The sequence below is a fragment of the Eptatretus burgeri genome, chromosome 5 (assembly GCF_056783735.1).
Source record: "Eptatretus burgeri isolate ZD-2024b chromosome 5, Ebu_testis_v1, whole genome shotgun sequence".
Taxonomy (NCBI): Eukaryota; Metazoa; Chordata; class Myxini; order Myxiniformes; family Myxinidae; genus Eptatretus; species Eptatretus burgeri.
This window is the reverse complement of record NC_140965.1, coordinates 85,096,218-85,114,933: the sequence shown is the minus strand read 5'-3', so window position 1 is coordinate 85,114,933 and position 18,716 is coordinate 85,096,218. Positions and strand designations below refer to the sequence as shown.

Sequence of the window (18,716 nt, the reverse complement as noted above, 5' to 3'; positions counted from 1 at the left end):
ACACATGCGTACACACGCACACGCACATACGCACACACAGTGAACAACAAATGGAAACAACAATGTAAAGTCACTTAATAGGGGATTGGGGCACCGCGTTGGGCCAATACGGCCTATATGCGCCATGGCCTAGAGTCCACAAGCATCTGGAATTATGCAGGATGGATGCGGCACCATTCTTTCACAAGAAAGTGAATCAACTCACACCTGTTTGATGGAGGTTGAAAACGCTTCCTCATGAGTTGTTCCAGAATATCCCATAAATGCTCGATTGGGTTCAGATCTGGTGACTGAGAAGGCCATGATAATATGGATAACATCAGTGTCATGCTCATCAAACCACTGGGCGACCACAGTGCTCTGTCGATGGAAGCATTGGGGGGTTTTGATTGCCCACAATGCACGGCCGTGGAGTATATAAGGTCCTCTTGTAACCATGCGGGTCATAATTATAGGCAACCAGGCCTGTGCTGCATTTTTATACATGACCCTAAGCATGCTGGGATGTTATTTGCTTTAATTAACACATGGGTCCCTCATTTACACAGGTGCTTCCATTTTTTTGTCCACGGCCTGTATATATATATATATATATATATATATATATATATATATATATATATATATATATATATATATATATATATATATATATATATATATATATATATATATATATATATATATAGTCTTGTTTGATTCCTGGCATGATTATAAACTGTTGGATTGCTGTTTTGCAGGCAGGGTGTTGTGTGACAAAGTGTGCCATACTCGAATGAATGTGAAGCCGGGTGTCCCATTTGTTAGAATTAGGTGGTGGATGTTAAAGATCCCACCGTCAAAGAAAAGCCGAGTACCACCAGCACCCTCAACAAATTATGAATTCCTGTCTGAACATCAGGGCTGCCCAGCAGGGTTGTGAAAATACTTTGGCGAAAATCTTCCCCCTTAGCTGACCTCATGCATGAGATTATATCAATAATTATAAGTGCCGTGGAGGGTAAAATTAAAATCAAAACCTTTTGTTATTCATACACATCAAACTAAAGACAAAACAAACTTCACAAACAGCCCCCCCCCCTCCCCTTGGATGTTTTTGTTGTCCTTGTACAAAATCATGATGAAGCAAAACGTCTTCTGGTCATATGGAGGGGTGTACAGAGCAATAACGGGGTGGTGAGGAAGAGTTGAACATGAAACAGACATTGCACCTTGCATAACGGCAAACTCTCTCTCATTACCTGCAAATTTTTCTTTCTTTGGAAAGCCAGCGCTCTCTGCTGTGTCACCATAACTTTTCTGCACAACTCTGAACTTCTTCCCAACTTTCCGTTTGAGCCAACCATCTCCTTTCTTCTGGGATTTTCCAATATCCACAAAGGACATGCGAATCGCAAAGATGGTTTCTATCATACTTGAACTCAGCAAACCTAAACAAGCGCTAAGGTAAAGGCCTGAAAGCAAAGCAGCGATAGATGGATTACATGGGGTCATCTTGTTGGTGTCAAAACAGATAATAGTACAGATGTGTGTGGGGGGAAAAAAAAAACGTTTTTGAAACAACTTTCTTCAAAGAGTTACTTTGATTCATGATTCTATCTTTCATTAACTGGTATACAGGATAAGTGAACATAGATTTCCGGGGTTTTTTTGCAAATTATTATGCATACATCGAGCTCACTTTTACATTACCAAACAGAAAGGTATGCAAGACAACCGGAAAACTAAAATAGACAACTTTATGATGTGCATTTGCACAAAAAGCATTCTTTCCAACTTTAACGAACACATCCGGATATACAAGTACACTACCATCATTACGACTCATCGGCTACTAGACTTTCCAGATAACTCTGATGAATCAGCCTATCAAAAACTTATTATTAATCACACAAATATCATCAATATAACGACATGTAGAAGACAACATTTTAGCCAAGCCTAACTTCTTCACAATTAAAACTCACAATAAACAAGGAAAACGTTCACTGATGGGGGCTGTAGGATTCCCACCCATTGGAATACCTGTTGAAATGTTTTCCTACAAAGATATACAAACGTGTCAAACAAAATAAAATTAATAGCATCTTAAATTTTTGGGGGGCCAAAACAATTAAAACCCTTAATTTTTTATAAAGATAAAAAATGATCCATCAAACCTGATGCACATAAGCTTATTATACAGTAAGTGTGTTAGACCACTGAGTCTGGTTAAATTTGGAGTTGTTGCAATTGTTCATACAAAGTAGTATCCAACTGTACCAGAGTCAGCAGAACAGGATCGATTTTCTTTCATGCACACCCAAGAATGTCCCAAACGTGATTTATTGGATTTCAATCAGGACACATTGCTGGTCAGGGTAATGTTGTGATGGTGTTGTTTCGCAGAAGTCAGTAAATGCACGAGAACAGTGGGGTCTGGTATTTAACCTGGTGTTGGCTTAGTGGTTAGGGTGGTGTTTGGGATCCTAGAGTCCTGAGTTCAAGCCTTGTTGGCTGCTGAATTAACACCACGGAGCTGACTCAGCCTGTCATCCTTCTGAGGTCGGTGAAATGAGTAGCATTGGAGCAGCCAAAAAGGTTGCACACGAAGGGAAGGGGTATTGACGGATTATTAAATCTGGTATTGGTGCAGGTGCAGTCACGATGGGCCGAATGGCCTCCTCCTGTGCAAAATTTCCTTGTCATCAATGAAGATACGTCTTGTGAGAAGTAGGTGATTGTCAAAATGTGAAACACTGCCACAATGTAAAATGTCCCCGTGGTACCCTTCGCCTGTCAGATTACCCTAAAAACAGTCACAAGGTCAGTTTACAAACACAACAGGCAGCCCCACATCATAACAGTTCTGCCACCAAACAGGATGGTCTACAATTTTCTTTTAAAAACCGCTTTACAAGAGCAAGGCTCATGGAAAAGCAAAGTAGATCGGACAGTGGGACAACCATAAAGGACATGAACGAACAGGATAATAGGAAAGGGAGGAGCGTAGGAAACACTGAAACTAGCAAGGAAGATGGTTGGGTTAGGAATGGCTAATGGGGGTAACAAAGATAATGGGTAATAATTGGGGATGACTATTGATGACTGAGACAGAGCATACTCTGGAAGGTGGTTCCATAAATGTGAGAAGTGAGGAATAAGAGTTGGTGTGCAGTCAGCCTGGATTTTAGAAATTCAACAAGGAAAGGGTTACTGGAAGAATGCATGCTTCCTGGAGTAGATAGGAAGGGTCGGAGGACAGAGCAGAGGGAGTAATTTGTTGGAGAAGAGACTGTTAAAAATAAAAAATAAAATAAAATACAAAACAGAGACCGCTGACCTGCCTGCAATTTGAAAGCAACACACCTTTAGCTTCAGGTTCATCGTGGACGTTTCCAATAATGTTGAGACTATACATTCTATGAAATCTAGGAGAGTCAGATGTGATGCAGAGAGCAGTACTCCATATAACTATGGACAAAGGGTTTGTGGACTGTGAGTAATTCTGATTTTCCAGGGAAAGACTTGGATCAACGGAGGATGGCCCAGTCTATTGCTGCCTTTAGAAGGCAGTTTTGCAATGTGGTCAGCCCAAGAAAGGTCATGGCTGATGGTGAGGCTTAGAAGTTCAAGAGACAACCTAGTGGATATCCAAGGAAATATATATGTGGCTTCATATGATGATCCATTCAGAGGAAAAGGGTGACACTGAGATTTTCCAACAATGAAGGAAATGTTCCACCTATCAGACCAGTGTCTAACCATTTATACAGCAGCAGAAATGCAGCTGCTGGAGGTACTGTATGACACAATGTGGAGTCATTTACACACACAAAAAAGAAGAGAGGGTTTTCCTGAGCATCAGAGAGGTCATTTACAGAAATGAGGAAAAACACTGCCTTGGGGAACTCCGGCCTCTACTGGGAGAGGGAAAGAGAGAAGAGGGTTCCATTGATGGTAACATGTTGACCACATGAGTGGAGGAAGTCATAACTCCTGGAGTGAAGGCGATCGTTGAAGTCTCAGGCAAAGATCTTGGAAAGCAAAGCAGGATGCCAGACTGTGTCGAACGCCCAAGATACAGTATGTCCAGGAAGACGGTCCTAACCTTTTTGAGATTGAGGGAACCTATTCAATGCCAAGAGGGAGCAGAAGCATATGCAGAGTTAAGTGACCGAGAGGGAATTCAAACTGATGGTCAGAGATTGGGCTATTTGAGAAGAGGAAAAACCTGACAAAGGCAATGATGCATTCCATGACTGCTGGTAATTGGAAGCAAGCTCACTGGCCTATATTTGGTAGGGTCTTTTTTGTACCCTTCTTGTGGATGGGAGTGATGTTTGCTGACTTCCAAATTGAGGGGAGGCAGATGCAGAGGCTGTGTTAGGTTGTCACTAAACCAGAGTTCTACCACCGGTTACATGCAGGAGATATCAGCTCTGATCAAATGAATGGATCTTCATCGGGTTTCAGCTGCGACTCCTCCATCCTCAAACCCATTCAGGTGCAGTCAAGTGAATCTTACGAAAACTATTTGCAAGATTCACCCCTCCATAGACAAAGAAAATGAAAGGAGAGATGGAGGAGAAGAAGACATCACACACACAAACCTGTGTTTATGTGCCTGGCACCCTGCCAAGCGGGCTGCTTTGTGTTCTGGGGTGAACAGAGGGTATCTTGTCAGTCATCTGGCCCTGTAACCTGTAGGATGAGGCCAGTTCTGGACAGTTCTTATGGATATCCTCTGAGGGAGATTCTATTCAAGTGAGAATTGAATTCTATTCAACTGAGGGAGACACACTGTGCTTGTGGCCAAAGGGATATGTCCGACAAGTCTGATCAGAGCTGTATTTCTCTGTTGTCGGTCACCCTACATCTTCCAGATCAAAGCCAGTCTTCAACATCATTGATTTGTTAATATTTGCAAACCAATCTGCTGAGAACAATCCAACATAAACCAAACCCTTTTCTTTCTTTCGTCTGTCTCTGTCTCTGTCTCTGTCTCTGTCTCTGTCTCTGTCTCTGTCTCTGTCTCTGTCTCTGTCTCTGTCGTTCCTGTTATAGGAATGGTGCAAGATGTCACTGTATGTAATTTACCATCCTGTGGAATTGATTGCTATATTGTGTTCCTGCATCATTCATGTGGAAGGAGGAAAGGGGTTAGGGGGAGGGTGATTGAAAAGGGTAAATATCACACTCTTAAATGCATTTCAAGTTTTGGCCAGCAATTGTATAAAATATGTCTGAAGACATTCCCATTCGTTGTTTGTAAAGGCCCGGTCACACCTTGACGTTTTAGCCAACGTATGCTGATTTTTGAATTTTTTTTCTAAAACGCTGGCACACGTTGAATACGTTATGGGTAAGTTTTGATAACATTGAGAGCACGCTGAAAAACACTGCCATACGTCGTTGTACGCTGGGTTTAAACGTTGTACTTTTTGGTTGTCCTCAATTTTTTTCATGCTTGAAATTTCACGACGTATGCCGGCGTATGACTCACACGTTCTGCTACGCTGGCCACAAGTTGTATGCACGGTCTGCGATCGTTGACAGACGTCAACACATGCTACTTGTAAGTTAATCATAAGTTGAGACACGCCGAGGTAATGTTTAGCTTACCCGAAACTTATTTCTAACCTATGATTAACGTGTTGTTGGCACGTTACACGATCGTTGCCACACGTCGACAGACGTTACTTTTAAGTTCCTCATAGGCTGAAAGACGTTGGTATAATGGATCGTCCTTGCGTCAGCGTCCACGGCCACGGCCAGGACACTTATTTGCAGCATTCTTCAAACTTTTCTTCGGCATGACGAGGATGTTCACACTTCGATGTCGAGCTTGGCTATGATTCCAATTGTCCATCGGCAGCGTCTATTTAAAATAGTCGAGTTTGAGCGTTTTAACACGTTCAGAAGAAACGATTAAAATTTCCAAACCCCAGCGTCAAAAAACAAAGGCGAGTGACCAATTTAAATCGTTCATTGTAAACAATGAAACTAGCTGAGTGGTACCGTTTAAAAGTTGTTGAGTGTAAAAAAAATCCAATTTAATTGTTGAGCGCAAGCGTCTACTTTCAATAGTGGAGATGCAGCCATTTAAATCGTTGAGTTTATCATTTAAATCGTTAAATCGTTAAACGCAAGGACGATCCATCATAACCCACACCCTCCCCCTCACACTCACCTACTACTGCCAACATGAACAAACTACTACTAATACTAATACTGATACTAATACTAATACTGATACTGTTACTGCTGACATGGACATCGACTCAAAAAGGACTCGAAAACACTGTTGGGTTCCCCTTTTATGAACACCATTTTTATATACCAATTCCCAAAACCGCTGGGAACACGTCTTTATATGGCAGTTGTAAGCTAGAAACACGTTCATTTATTTTTTTTGTCGACCGGAAGACGTCATTGGAATACGTCTACATACGTCGATGTGTGTTGGGACTACGTAAAGAATTGGTTCAAAGCACGTCAAACATAAGTTAGAAATAAGTTTCGCGTAAAAAAGACATTACCACGACGTGTTTCAACTTATGAGTAGCTTATAAGTAGCCTTTGTGGACGTGTGTAAGCGTCCACATATCGTGTGTAAAACTTATCCCCATCGCATGCAGAACGTGTGTCATACGCCGAGTATGTCGTAAAATTTTGAACATGTTTAAAATTTCTTGACGTACTCTACTTACTACGACGTATGATGGCGTACTTTAGCGTTGTACTCACGTATACCAAACTTACTCATACCGTATTTGACGTGCCACAACGTTTTAGACACATTTTTCTTAGGTCGGCATACGCTGGCAAGATCGCCAAGGTGTGACCGCGATGTTGACACTTCCATTTCTACGGCAATGATCCGAATCGTTGTGCGTCAGCCTTTTAATAGGCTACGTCACGACATCGTCGGCGATGCGTGCAACGCGCTATGCCTAAGTTAGACTATCGTTGGCCATCGGTTGTGTAGGCCGACAACAGGTTCAGCATTCGTTGGTATAAGTTATCTATAACACAACGAAACGTTCTGTGTAGTTACCAATGCGTTATACATAAGACCAAGTCGCTATGAATACGTCCGAATCTTTAAAAAAACATCAAAAGTTCAACGTAAGCCAGCGTTTTAGGTACATTTTAATACGTTGCCATCGCTGGATAAAACGTCAAGGTGTGACCGGGCCTTAAGATGACAGCAAGAGTTGCAAAAACATTTACTTATGATCGTTCAGGAGCTATTACTCTTGTTTTGTAATCCATAACAACACTAGGTTTTGGCTCAGTAAGCAAAATACCTCCCATTCAATAACAATGGTCCAGGATGTGAAGGTGGAAATATAACCAGATGTGATACACACCTATGATCGGAGTATCGTTTGCTGTTACCGGGAGCATATTCATCACGATAAGTAGAAAGATCGAATAGCTGAGAAGAATGTTGACCTTGAGCGAGATACGCTCAGGGTAGATGAGTGGAACATAGAAGCTGATGAAGTCAGCAAAGAGCAGAAGGGCACTGGGAACGACCAGGCTGCTTACGTAGAACATGGAATTCCGTCGAATCTGAAACTATGGTGTCATAGTAAAAGTTAGAGCCTCTAAAGTAGCTTTTCTCCTTCAGAAACATGTTTTATGCAAATGAAATAAAGGCTTGATCATTGCAACAAGGGAATTAAGGTTTAAAAAGCACAATGTATAGATAGTAGTGGATGTGAAAGCATGGAATTTTGAGGACTGTCGTCAATAGGAGATACTTACGCTAAAGCGATATCGAGAATATTGAAATTTTCCTCGTATGAGCAAGTCATAGAAGCAGTCAATGGCGAGCAGGCGCCATTCGCCACCTTCGACTAAGATAGAACGGTCGTTTATCATCGATTCCTTGTCCCTTGTGAGGTCAACCACGATGTCATCGGCTGCAAATCAAATGTGGGGTGGAGCGGAAGAAGTCATAATCACGAAAGGAAACTAGCAAGGTGTTATAGAATTCCTCATTTACATCCTCGCCATGGAAAAAGTGCAAACCGATGCGAAAGTGCAATGCCTTGCCGAGATGAAGCCAGGATGCAAACATGACGCTGCAGTTGTGGGAATCAAAGGGGAAGTAATAAATGTTGAGTAAGCAACTGATGACGACCTTGGTTGGCACCGAGTGGTGGACATGGCCGGAAGAGTTTACGTTCGCATACACCTCAGTCAGCAACACGTTGTGCTCCAATCTAAAGTCCCACACAGCAAACCATTTAGCACAGACTTACATCCATTTAGCACAGACCTACAGTGCCTTCAGAAAGTGTTCACACTCCTCAACTTTTGCAACATTTTGTTGTGTTGCAGCCTGAATTTAAAATGGATTCAATTTAAACTTTTTGTCAACGATCGACAAAAAATATCCCATAATGACAAAATGAAAACATGTTTTTCGAATTTTTTTACAAATGAATTAAAAATGAAAAGCTGAAATGACTTGAGTCAATAAGTATTCAACCCCTTTGCGATGACACTCCACATTGAGCTCAGGTGCATCCATTTACCATTGATAAATAATCCTTGATTATATCTTCACAACTTGATTGGAGTCCACATCTGGTCAATTCAATTGATTAGACGTGATTTAGAAAGAAACACACCTTTCTCTTTCAGGTCCCACAGTTGTCAGTGCATATCACAGCAGAAACTCTACCATGAAGACCAATAAACTGTTTATAGAACTCCAAGATAGAATTGTGAGGAGGCATAGGTCTAGGGAAAAGGTATAAAACAATTTCTGGAGTGTTGAAAGTTCCGAAGAGCACAGTGAACTCCATTACTCGGAAATGGAAAGAATATGGGATGACCGAGACTCTTCCAAGAGCTGACCGTCCAACCAAGCCAAGCAACTGGGCAAGAAGGACCTTGGTCAGGGACGTGACCAAGAACCCAATGACCACTCTGACAGAACTACAGAGTTCCTTGGCTGAGATGGGAGAATCTGCTGGAAGGACAACAATCTCTGCATCACTTCACAAATGTAGGCTTCAAGGGAGAGCGGTCAGACGGAAGCCACTCCAGACAAAAAGGCACATGACAGCATGCGTGGAGTTTGTAGAAAGGCACATGAAAGACAGAGCATGAGGCAAAATATTCTGTGGTCTGACAAGACGAAAATTGGACTCTTTGGCCTGAATGCAAAGCGCTACGTCTGGCAGAAACCAAGCACAGCTCATCACCCATCTAACACCATCACTACCGTGAAGCCTGGAGGTAGCAGCATCATGCTATGGGGATGCTTCTCAGCAGCAGGAACTGGGAGACTTGGAAGGATAGAAGGAACAATTAATGGAGCCAAATAGTCAAATCCTTGAGGAGAACCTGCTTCAAAGTGCAAAAGACCTTAAACGCTGGTGAAGATTTACATTCCAACAGGACAATGGCACACAAGCATACAGCCAAAGCAACACTGGAATAGCTTCAGAACAAGAACGTCGAAGTCCTTCAGTGGTCCAACCAAAGCCCAGACTTGAATCCCATTGAGAATCTGTGCAAATACTTGAAGGTTGCTGTTGATTGAAGATTGAAGATTGATGCTCCCCATCCAACTTGACAGAGCTTGAGCAAATCTGCAAGGAAGAGTGGGAGAAATTCCCCAAATCCAGAGGTACAAAGCTCACACAGACATACCCAAGAAGACTCGAAGCTGTAATCTTTGCCAAAGGCACTTCCACAAAGTATTGACTTAGTATAGGCAGTTGAATACTTTTTGATGCAAGACATTTCAGCTTTTCATTGTTAACTAATTTGTAAAAATTTCTAAAAACGTTTTCACTTTGTCATTATAGGGTAGTTTTTGTCGATTGGTGACAAAAAAATTAAACAATCTTTTTTAAATTCAGGCTGTAACACAACAAAATGTGACAAAAGTCAAGGGGTGTGAATACTTTCTGAAGACACTGCACATACAAAGTGTTTTTTTTCATGCAAATCTACATGAACAGAGGGAAGATCATTTAAAATAATCCTTATTATTCCATCACATTGTAAATTAATTCTGACTTACTGTTCTTCCAACATTACATCAGGTGTCCAGATCATGCTGAGAGGAAAGGCAATGTTATTGATGCCACCATAATCATCTGGGTTCCATTTCAGACGGTCATCTCTCCATTCCTGAAACAAGTAGACTTGTGTTCATCATAAACAGAGGCTGTCCGCTCATCCTGTCTTTCCCAAATCTGAACATTTAAGGGGAAACAACCTGTTTGAACTCAAAATGACCGACCTAAAATTTTATTTTTGGGAAGAAGCTCCATACAGCTTCAATTGGTCCAGAATAGAAGTCGAGCACAAACTTTCATTAAAATAATAATAATAATAATAATAATAATAATAATAATAATGTTGCATGCCGAGTATTCGAGTAATCGACAAAAGGGTACATTTTTAACCTTTTGACCCCAATATAGCTAATTAAAAATATGAATTGAGTAATGGCTAAAACCAACATGAGAATGGCCTCTAAGTTTGTGAAAAATCCTACGATCCATTTCAGAGAAGTTAAAAATGTTACCGAAATGGATGGACGGATACCGTACGACATCATAAGATCCTCGGTTCCAGGTGTACCATAAATAAATAAATAAATAAATAAAATATATATCATACATCATAAGAGGGCAGAGTTAAATCAGAATCAAATATTTTCCTCCTGTTTATGTCTGTTGTACTGGAATATAATAAATGAAATGGACAGAAGAAGCGGTATGACAAATAAAAGAAAAATAAAAGTGTGAACATTTTGTCCAACAGAGAAAGTTTCATTATCAATTGGTCATCGTTATGACTTTTTTTTTTCCTAAGAATTACGAAACTTTGAAATTGTCACGTGTCTTGTTGGTTACATTAATCCCCCACCCCCGACAGAGATTATGTCGTGCGTGGAAGGTGCATTTGGCACTGGCGGAGCGATGGAACAGATGGATGCACAGCACAAGGGGTTTATACTCGAACCCCATGGCAAATACACGGACACAGCAACTAAAAATAAACATGGGGATTCAATGACTATAAATATTTACAAGGGTGATTGAAAGTGTAATAATAATAACAGGAAGTAAATTAAACCTAAAGTCGAGGTGCCTCGACACACAGACTTAAATACAGACAAGGGGAAAACAAAATAAAACAAAAGAAAATCTTCCCTTTATTCTGGTACTTAGCTTGGTCTCGAGAAGGTTTTTGTGGAACTTTGGATTTGAGGCGTTTCATCCTGCATGGGTAGAAGCGCCCAAAAATGGTGCCGAGCCACTCTCTCACAGCGGGAAACGTGCGTGAGGTATTTCGTGAACGGTATTCAACACAAAGGCCCAGAGGCCGTCACGCGGCTTCCTCGTCAATCACGTTTGCCGATACACTCTGCAGAATGGCGCCGCTCCCTTCAGTGACATACTGGAGGCTTCGAGTCCGTCTCTCATGACCAGCCAAGAGTCGATGGCCAGCATCTTGCTCCACCAAGTGAGCCGATTCACAGCACGACACGAGAGTCATGCAGCCATCTCGTCGTGCCGAGAGGAGAGCAAAGTAAGATCCTTCGTCCCAGCCACATTCCTCTCATGACTACGACTGTGAACCTCACCCTTCTTCCACCTCTGGGCATGGCTTGCTGCCCCAAAACCTGGGAAAACAGGGCTTCTGCCTGCTCGGCACATTTTGCTTGCTCATTGTTGTTATAAAAACACACTCCTTCATGGCTGGTTGGCTTGCAAAAACGTAGGAGAAAGTCACAGGAGGGACTCACATACTGGGGGAAAATATTGCTTAAATCTGTCTAATTTACACCACACCCCCTCCCCCCCCCCACCGTCTGCTAACACGTAACACTTCAACTCACAGTTTCCCTACATAATTTACATTGAGATGTCTCCTACACGACCATGGACCAAGGAACTCTATTCAATCCTAACTTTCCTATGAAATTGCTCCATCTACCCCCACAACCGTAACAATATATTAACCATTTTTATACTAACCAGATAACTTCTTTGACACCAATATATTTACATGGACCAAGAGCTTCACAAAATGTTTCCAAGATTTTAATTTTGTGACTATTTTATTAACAAACGAGTGTGAATTGTGATAGGGTATGAAAATGGAATTAGATGATGGAAAGATTTTGCAAGAAAATCATTTACCCCTTAGGTGGCGTTCTTGCATCACCTATCGTTATGTACTGTAGTTACCGAAGGGCTTGAAATTATTAACCATCCATAGGTGGAGTCACCACGTCATGTCACCACGTCAGTATCATTGAGTAAACACAAGATCATCGCTTTGAATACACATATGGTACCACCCTCTCGTCTGTCATCTCGATATTACTTAAACTCTCATCTTGTATGTAAGTATGTATGTATGTTCCTAAAATACAGCCAAAACGGTACACAATAGCACAAAAATTTTCAGCCCACCTTACGTACCATTCTCCTGCGGTGTGCAGTATCAAGTTTCGTTCAAATCAGGCAAAGAAAAAATTGTTAAAAAATCAATTCCTGATTCAGTCAAGTACTCTTCGGGAGAATTTGATCAATGAAAACAACCTCAGCGGTATAGTTCGCTGGAGTTATCTTTTCTTTTTTTTAAATGATGTTTTTTATCAACCGCTGTCACAATGGGAACCCAATGGGTTCACGGGTCATCTAGTTAGTAAATAAAATTGTGTTGAGAATATGATGCACAATAATTTCTTCGACTTTCTTTTCTCCATTTTTTTTTCTCATTGACGCTCAATATCAAGTTTTGTTCAAATCGGGCAACGAAAAAAATTATTTAAAAATTAATTCCCGATTCAGTCAAGTACTCTTCGGGATTATTTGATCAATGCAAACAACCTCAGCGGTATAGTTCGCTCGAGCTTTTTATTATTATTTTTTTTAATGATTTTTTTTTATCAACCGCTGTCAAAACGGAAACCCAACGGGTTCACAGGTCATCTCGTAGCTAATAATATCATGCGCCTGGATTGTTGCGCCAAAAACTTTCCCTGGCCAACCCACAAGGTTGGATTAATGGGGACCATTATAGTAGTTGTTGTAGTAGTAGATTGTTTGTCAAAATCAAAATCACCAACATACCTGGTCATACCAAAAAAGCATCGTCACAGTTTGTTCCTTTTCGTTCTGCAAGACAAAAGTTCAAGCTTCATCCTTCAACAAGGCTAAAAAAACAAACAAACATACAATTACTGCAAATATAACGAATTACTTCCGCCACCAAAGGTGGAAGGAGGTGATGTTTTCACCTCTGTCTATCTGTTTGTCTGTTTGTTTGTGTGCAGGATATCTCAAAAAGTTGTGTCCCGATTCAGATTAAACTTGGTGGATGAGTTTGGTAGGTGACAAGAACAAGCCAATTAGATTTTTGAGCTTAAGGTTTGAATGCACAGTCGGCCCATCAGTGCGATACAAAACGCAAGTTGTTCAGCCTGGTGGAGGTATGCACTCGATGGAGTGCCATTGCAGTTTCCACCATTGTTGGATGTTGCATTAGTTGTAAAAAAGAATTACAAGAGGAAGTAAGTGCAGAAGAAATATATGTGGCTATAAATATTCCCCTTAAACATTAAGACAGGGCCAGGAAGCAAAGTGTATGATGTTATTACACGAAATGCTCAAAACACAGAAAACTTCCACTTCATGAACTCACCACGTCCATGATGGAGTTCACCTTGATATTGATACGAATGACCACAGTTTCATTCCAGTTGCTCACGGGACGTATTTTCATGGTGTAGTCGTCCATCAGAGCTCTGCTGAGCTCCACGATTGCAAAGTATTCATTTGTGGTTGTAGTCGCAGCAGCAGTCACATTAGTTATCGTACTAGCAGTAGTAGATGTTGTTGCCGCAGGAACAGCAGTAATAGCCATCACTGTGCAGTGGGGCACAAAGTATGATTTTTCACAAGTGGCAGCATTTCAGGGACTTCACTTGATTACTTTATCGGGAACCACACATAAAAATAAAACTTTAAAACCTTTAGCAACTCTTGCTTTTCTGAAACATTTTGGACTGGTGGCACAGAAAACAATACATCTTATGCTTCTTCTCCACGAGCAAGCTCGCACTCACTGTACTCACTCAGTTCCTATTGAACATCTCCACTCAGAGATGTACAGGAACGTGATAGAACAATCAGAAATCGATATGGAAAGCCTTCTAGTCAAACACAATGATGTCTGTGCTCGAAGATCACCGTGACATCATTACCGTTGGGGACTATGTCCGGGCACCCATACGTCCAGTGTTTCCCGGATATGTCCTCCTTTGCAGCCCTTGCATCTCCATCTGGCCAGGTTTATATCGAAAAATATGTGGGATTTTGTGTTTAAGGGATTTCAGATACTTAAAAAAAGTTATTTAAATGGTGAAATCATTTTTGTACATTTTGTTTTGAGGATAAAATGCTTTATGAAATGTTTGTACCAGGACAGTTTGGTACAAGTCTGTACTACCCCGTCATTGTGTAATGGACTTGTTCGAACATCGACACTCACACTTCCTGTCCAGAGAGAAAGAGAAAGAGAAAGAGAAAGAGAAAGAGAAAGAGAAAGAGAAAGAGAAAGAGAAAGAGAAAGAGAAAGAGAAAGAGAAAGAGAAAGAGAAAGAGAAGAGAAAGAGAGAGAGAGAGAGAGAGAGAGAGAGAGAGAGAGAGAGAAAGCGAGAGAGAGAGAGAGAGAGAGAGAGAGAGAGAGAGAGAGAGAGAGAGAGAGAGAGAGAGAGAGAGAGAGAGAGAAAGAGATAGAGAAAGAGAAAGAGAGAGAGAGAAAGAGAAAGAGAAAGAGAAAGAGAAAGAGAAAGAGAAAGAGAAGAGAAAGAGAAAGAGAAAGAGAGAGAGAGAGAGAGAGAGAGAGAGAGAGAGAGAGAGAGAGAGAGAGAGAGAGAGAGAGAGAGAGAGAGAGAGAGAGAGAGAGAGAAGTGGTGTGCTCAATCAGCAATTCAGTGTCTTTTCTGACTCCATACCACACATACTTGTTCGACTTTTTTTTCAAGAGCTGTTTACAATGCCAAAACGAAAGTGTAAATTCACTGTTAAACTAAAAACAAAATTCCCATGTTTTTGAAGTGGTCGAGAAGAATGGGAATCCAAGTGGTTGATATGAAGAGTTGGTACGTACGTTTCACAATTCACGTGGACTCGGGCAAGCACAATATTTCCATGAGGAATGGCGGTTTGCAGTCAAAAATTAATCGAGGTCCAGAACACACCCAATGACACTGCAGATATGATTGCTCAATGCGGAAAGGAAACTGGAGAAGAGAGACCTCTTTTTTTCAAAATTCAAATATGGTAACCCCACTTTATGTAACAAGTATAAACATGATCGTTTAACATTAGAAATGAATGTGGAAATGAAAGCATGGAAATGATGAGTGGTCAGGAATTGTCAAGCAGTCATAAAGAGTCGATGGGAGCTGCAAGGTTAACGAAAGAGAATCAACATGTTAATCAGAAAATAATACAAATTAATTGTCCAATACAGAAACAGTGCATCAATTGAATCCTGGGGTGTGTTCAGTTACCAAGTTTCTTGTAAAGTGCTCGCCAAGTGACTAATTAAGCACTCAAGCAAGCACCCCATTCCAAACGTTGATAAGGAATGGCTGGCTTAGCAATCCCCAGAGTATGTAATGATACATATATACACGAGAGACGAGAGTTTTGGCAGGGGCTGCTTGCAGCCTATGTTGCCCTCTGTAAAGCGGTCGATTCAATGAATCGGGATGCCCCATGGCGGATTCTTGGTCTTCGTAGGATGCCACCTAAACTGATCAATCTGATGTCTGAACTACACTCTGATACTGAGAGTGCTGAGAGGTGTGGTGATGCGCGATTGAACAATTTTGGTGTCAATCTCTCTCGTTTGTGGGGTGGATGTCTGTACTAGTTATCGCACTTATTTCATAGGTGGAGACTGAGACAGAGGTGGAAAGGAATAGAAGTATTGACTTAGGGTTATGGTTAGCATTATAGTAGTTGTAGTAGTAGTAGTAGGGTCAATGCCTAACTCGAACAAAAAACAGTCAGCACGAGAGTAAGACATGAACACAAATCATCCCACATATATACATATATCTTTTTCTTCTTCTTTCGGCTGCTCCCATGAGGGGTCGCCACAGCAGATCATCCGTATGATCTGCATAGTGATTTGGCTTAGTTTTTATGCCGGATGCCCTTCCTGACGCAACCCTGGTTGCCTCTTACGACACACAGGGATATGGTGCACCTATACTAACTGGGGCATACATCCGGACCAGTACAATGGTACTCATTTTGCCGACCTTGGAAGGATGACAAGCTGAGTCTACCCCCTGGTGTGTATTAATTCAAGCGGCCAAAGGGCCTTGAACTCAGGACCTTTGGATCCCAAGCCCGCCGCCCTACCCACTACACCAACACCAGGCTTGTCATATATATATATATATATATATATATATATATATATATATATATATATATATATATATATATATATATATATATATATATATTGTTGCGGATTCGCGCCCGCCGGCGTGCGAACGGCCACGTAACTCGAATCGCGGCACGTCGCCCACCGGACGGACAATCCAGTCGTGACCCTCTCGGACTAACGCCGGGAACCAGTCACGAGTGGACCTTTCGGCCTCACCACGATTGTGCCAATCAGCCCCCCGCGTGGGATAGGGTTGCTCGCCAAATTCGACCTACCTAAGTACCCACACGGAGGGTAGACCGGGCAATCGCACCTCGCCGCAGGTCGACTTCGGACACGGGCCACTTTAAGCGACCCGTTCCGTACTATCGGGATAACCGAGCGGTGTTATCGTCGGCCTCGACGGTTCGATTAATTATCGGGCGTATTCAGCCCACTACCAACCCTTTACGTGAAGTAAGATGGAGATTCAATGAAAGAAAAGACGAAGCGAAACGGGAAAACAGTTCAACATAATTCACATTTATTTTGCGATGGCACACGGAAAGCACACATATACAATGACACCAAAAGCAAATGTAAAAGGAGAAGAAACACACAATATTACACAAAAAGCAAATATAAAAGAAGAAGACAATGCAGAGCTATCCGACTACCGAGCACACGGCAACACTTATACAATTTTACTTCACAGACGGCGCCGACAACACATATACCCAAAGCAAAAGAAAAGGACCACCCTCAAGGATGAGGCGGGCCTGGGGCCGAGACAGCGTCGGGCCTACCCGTCTGATGACGAGACGCAAAGTGGCGGTGGCGCCCCAACTCCGCGGGCCTCGCGGACAGTGTCTGGTAGGGGGTGGGAAAGGGGCCCCCTTGTCGCACTATCTCAGCGCGGGGGGAAAGAGGAGGGGGTTGTTGATGCTCGGGGGAAAGGAGGATATCTCCCTGTCTCGGGTCCCGCGACGAGCGTCTCCACCACGACCTCGGTCGCGCCGCCGGCCTCTCCCTCCGCAGTTCCCCGAATCAGACGCGAGCACCCCCTCAACCGCCTTCGCCGCCGCCGCCTCTCCACAGCTTCGTCCGATCGCCCTCTCCGTCTCCTCTCTTGACTCGTCCCAACTCTTCACTGGCTCCGCGAACTCCCAACTGCCAACTGCTGTGACTGACGAACGCAGCCGTTTATATCCCCCGTGGCCTCGCTCCTTCACCTTTGACCCTTTACCTCCGACCCTTCACCTCTAACTGGCTCCCCATTGGACCGAGGAAAAGTGGGCGTGAATGCTTTTTGATCCATGAATTTGCATATCGCGACCACACTCCAACGCCCTGGAGGCGGGGCCAAATCGCCCCACGCTCACCGATAGGACGGAACAGAAGTGGGCGTGAGTCGTTTTGATCCGTTTTCTTCGGAAAGTCTGTGATGTTTCTGAACACGCTGCTCGGTGCGCGCCCTGCACGAGTCCAGTATCGGTGCCCACAAGTGGCGCAAGAATGGTGGTGATGCGATGGTGGCGAGTTGTGACGGTAAAGGTCGTGGCTGTTGTTGTGAAGCGGCGTTGCGGTTGGTGGTTGTTGAGACGTGGTTGGTGGTGGTAGTAATGGCGGCTGGTCCAAAATAAAGATAGTAAAAGAAAAACGGCTATCTAAAAGGGTCGCAGCCCGCATGAATGACATTTATTCCCTCTAAACAACGGGTTTGGGCCTAACTACACATATACTTACAGAGATATCTCACCTAAGGGACCTGAATGGTGGTTTGTGAATTTCGTCAACCACAACACTACCCCCTCCCCTTTTTACAGACTCGTCCCGAGTCGTCAAATTTTCGTGTGCCATCATGTGTAGTTTTCCCCTAGTACATTTTACCTACGGATCCCTGAGTGCGACATTCATGGTATTCGTGTCCCCAAAATAAATAACCTGAGGGCTGAGTAACTACCTAAACAAACTCACTCACACGGACGACTTAAATAAAATTGCCGGCGCTAAGACACACATGCCGGGGGCGCACTCATATTTACAGTACATCTGACCTTAACTTACAAATTTTACACTAAACCATGGCCCAGGATCAATGAACTCTGCAAAAAGAAAGCAGTTAGCAGGGAGCCAGGCTGCTCACATGCAGTCTCTGGCTCAAACAATGCAGGTGACAGGGAACGTGGCCGGCTGCTCACACGCAGTCCAAGGCCTTCCCTTTTGAACTGAACGCAGTGAACCACAACGGTGCATAGGCTGCACGAACGTAGTCTCCGTGCCAGCTCAAG

General features: G+C 42.7%; 1 protein-coding gene across 1 annotated transcript in view; it reads right to left on the bottom strand.

The window, feature by feature from the left end:
• LOC147026879 (5-hydroxytryptamine receptor 3A-like) overlaps window positions 1-13,924 on the bottom strand; it is a 29,674-nt gene extending 15,750 nt beyond the window's left edge. Inside the window, exons 1-7 of the mRNA XM_085882759.1 lie at window positions 13,678-13,924; window positions 13,107-13,151; window positions 10,034-10,143; window positions 8,047-8,216; window positions 7,756-7,913; window positions 7,356-7,566; window positions 1,242-1,454 (exon numbers count right to left, since the gene is read on the bottom strand). Coding sequence (XP_085738885.1) covers window positions 1,242-1,454; window positions 7,356-7,566; window positions 7,756-7,913; window positions 8,047-8,216; window positions 10,034-10,143; window positions 13,107-13,151; window positions 13,678-13,899 — 1,129 coding nt within the window. The 5' untranslated portion in view covers window positions 13,900-13,924. The remainder of the gene's footprint in view (window positions 1-1,241; window positions 1,455-7,355; window positions 7,567-7,755; window positions 7,914-8,046; window positions 8,217-10,033; window positions 10,144-13,106; window positions 13,152-13,677) is intronic.
• Between the last annotated feature and the right edge of the window lie 4,792 nt (window positions 13,925-18,716).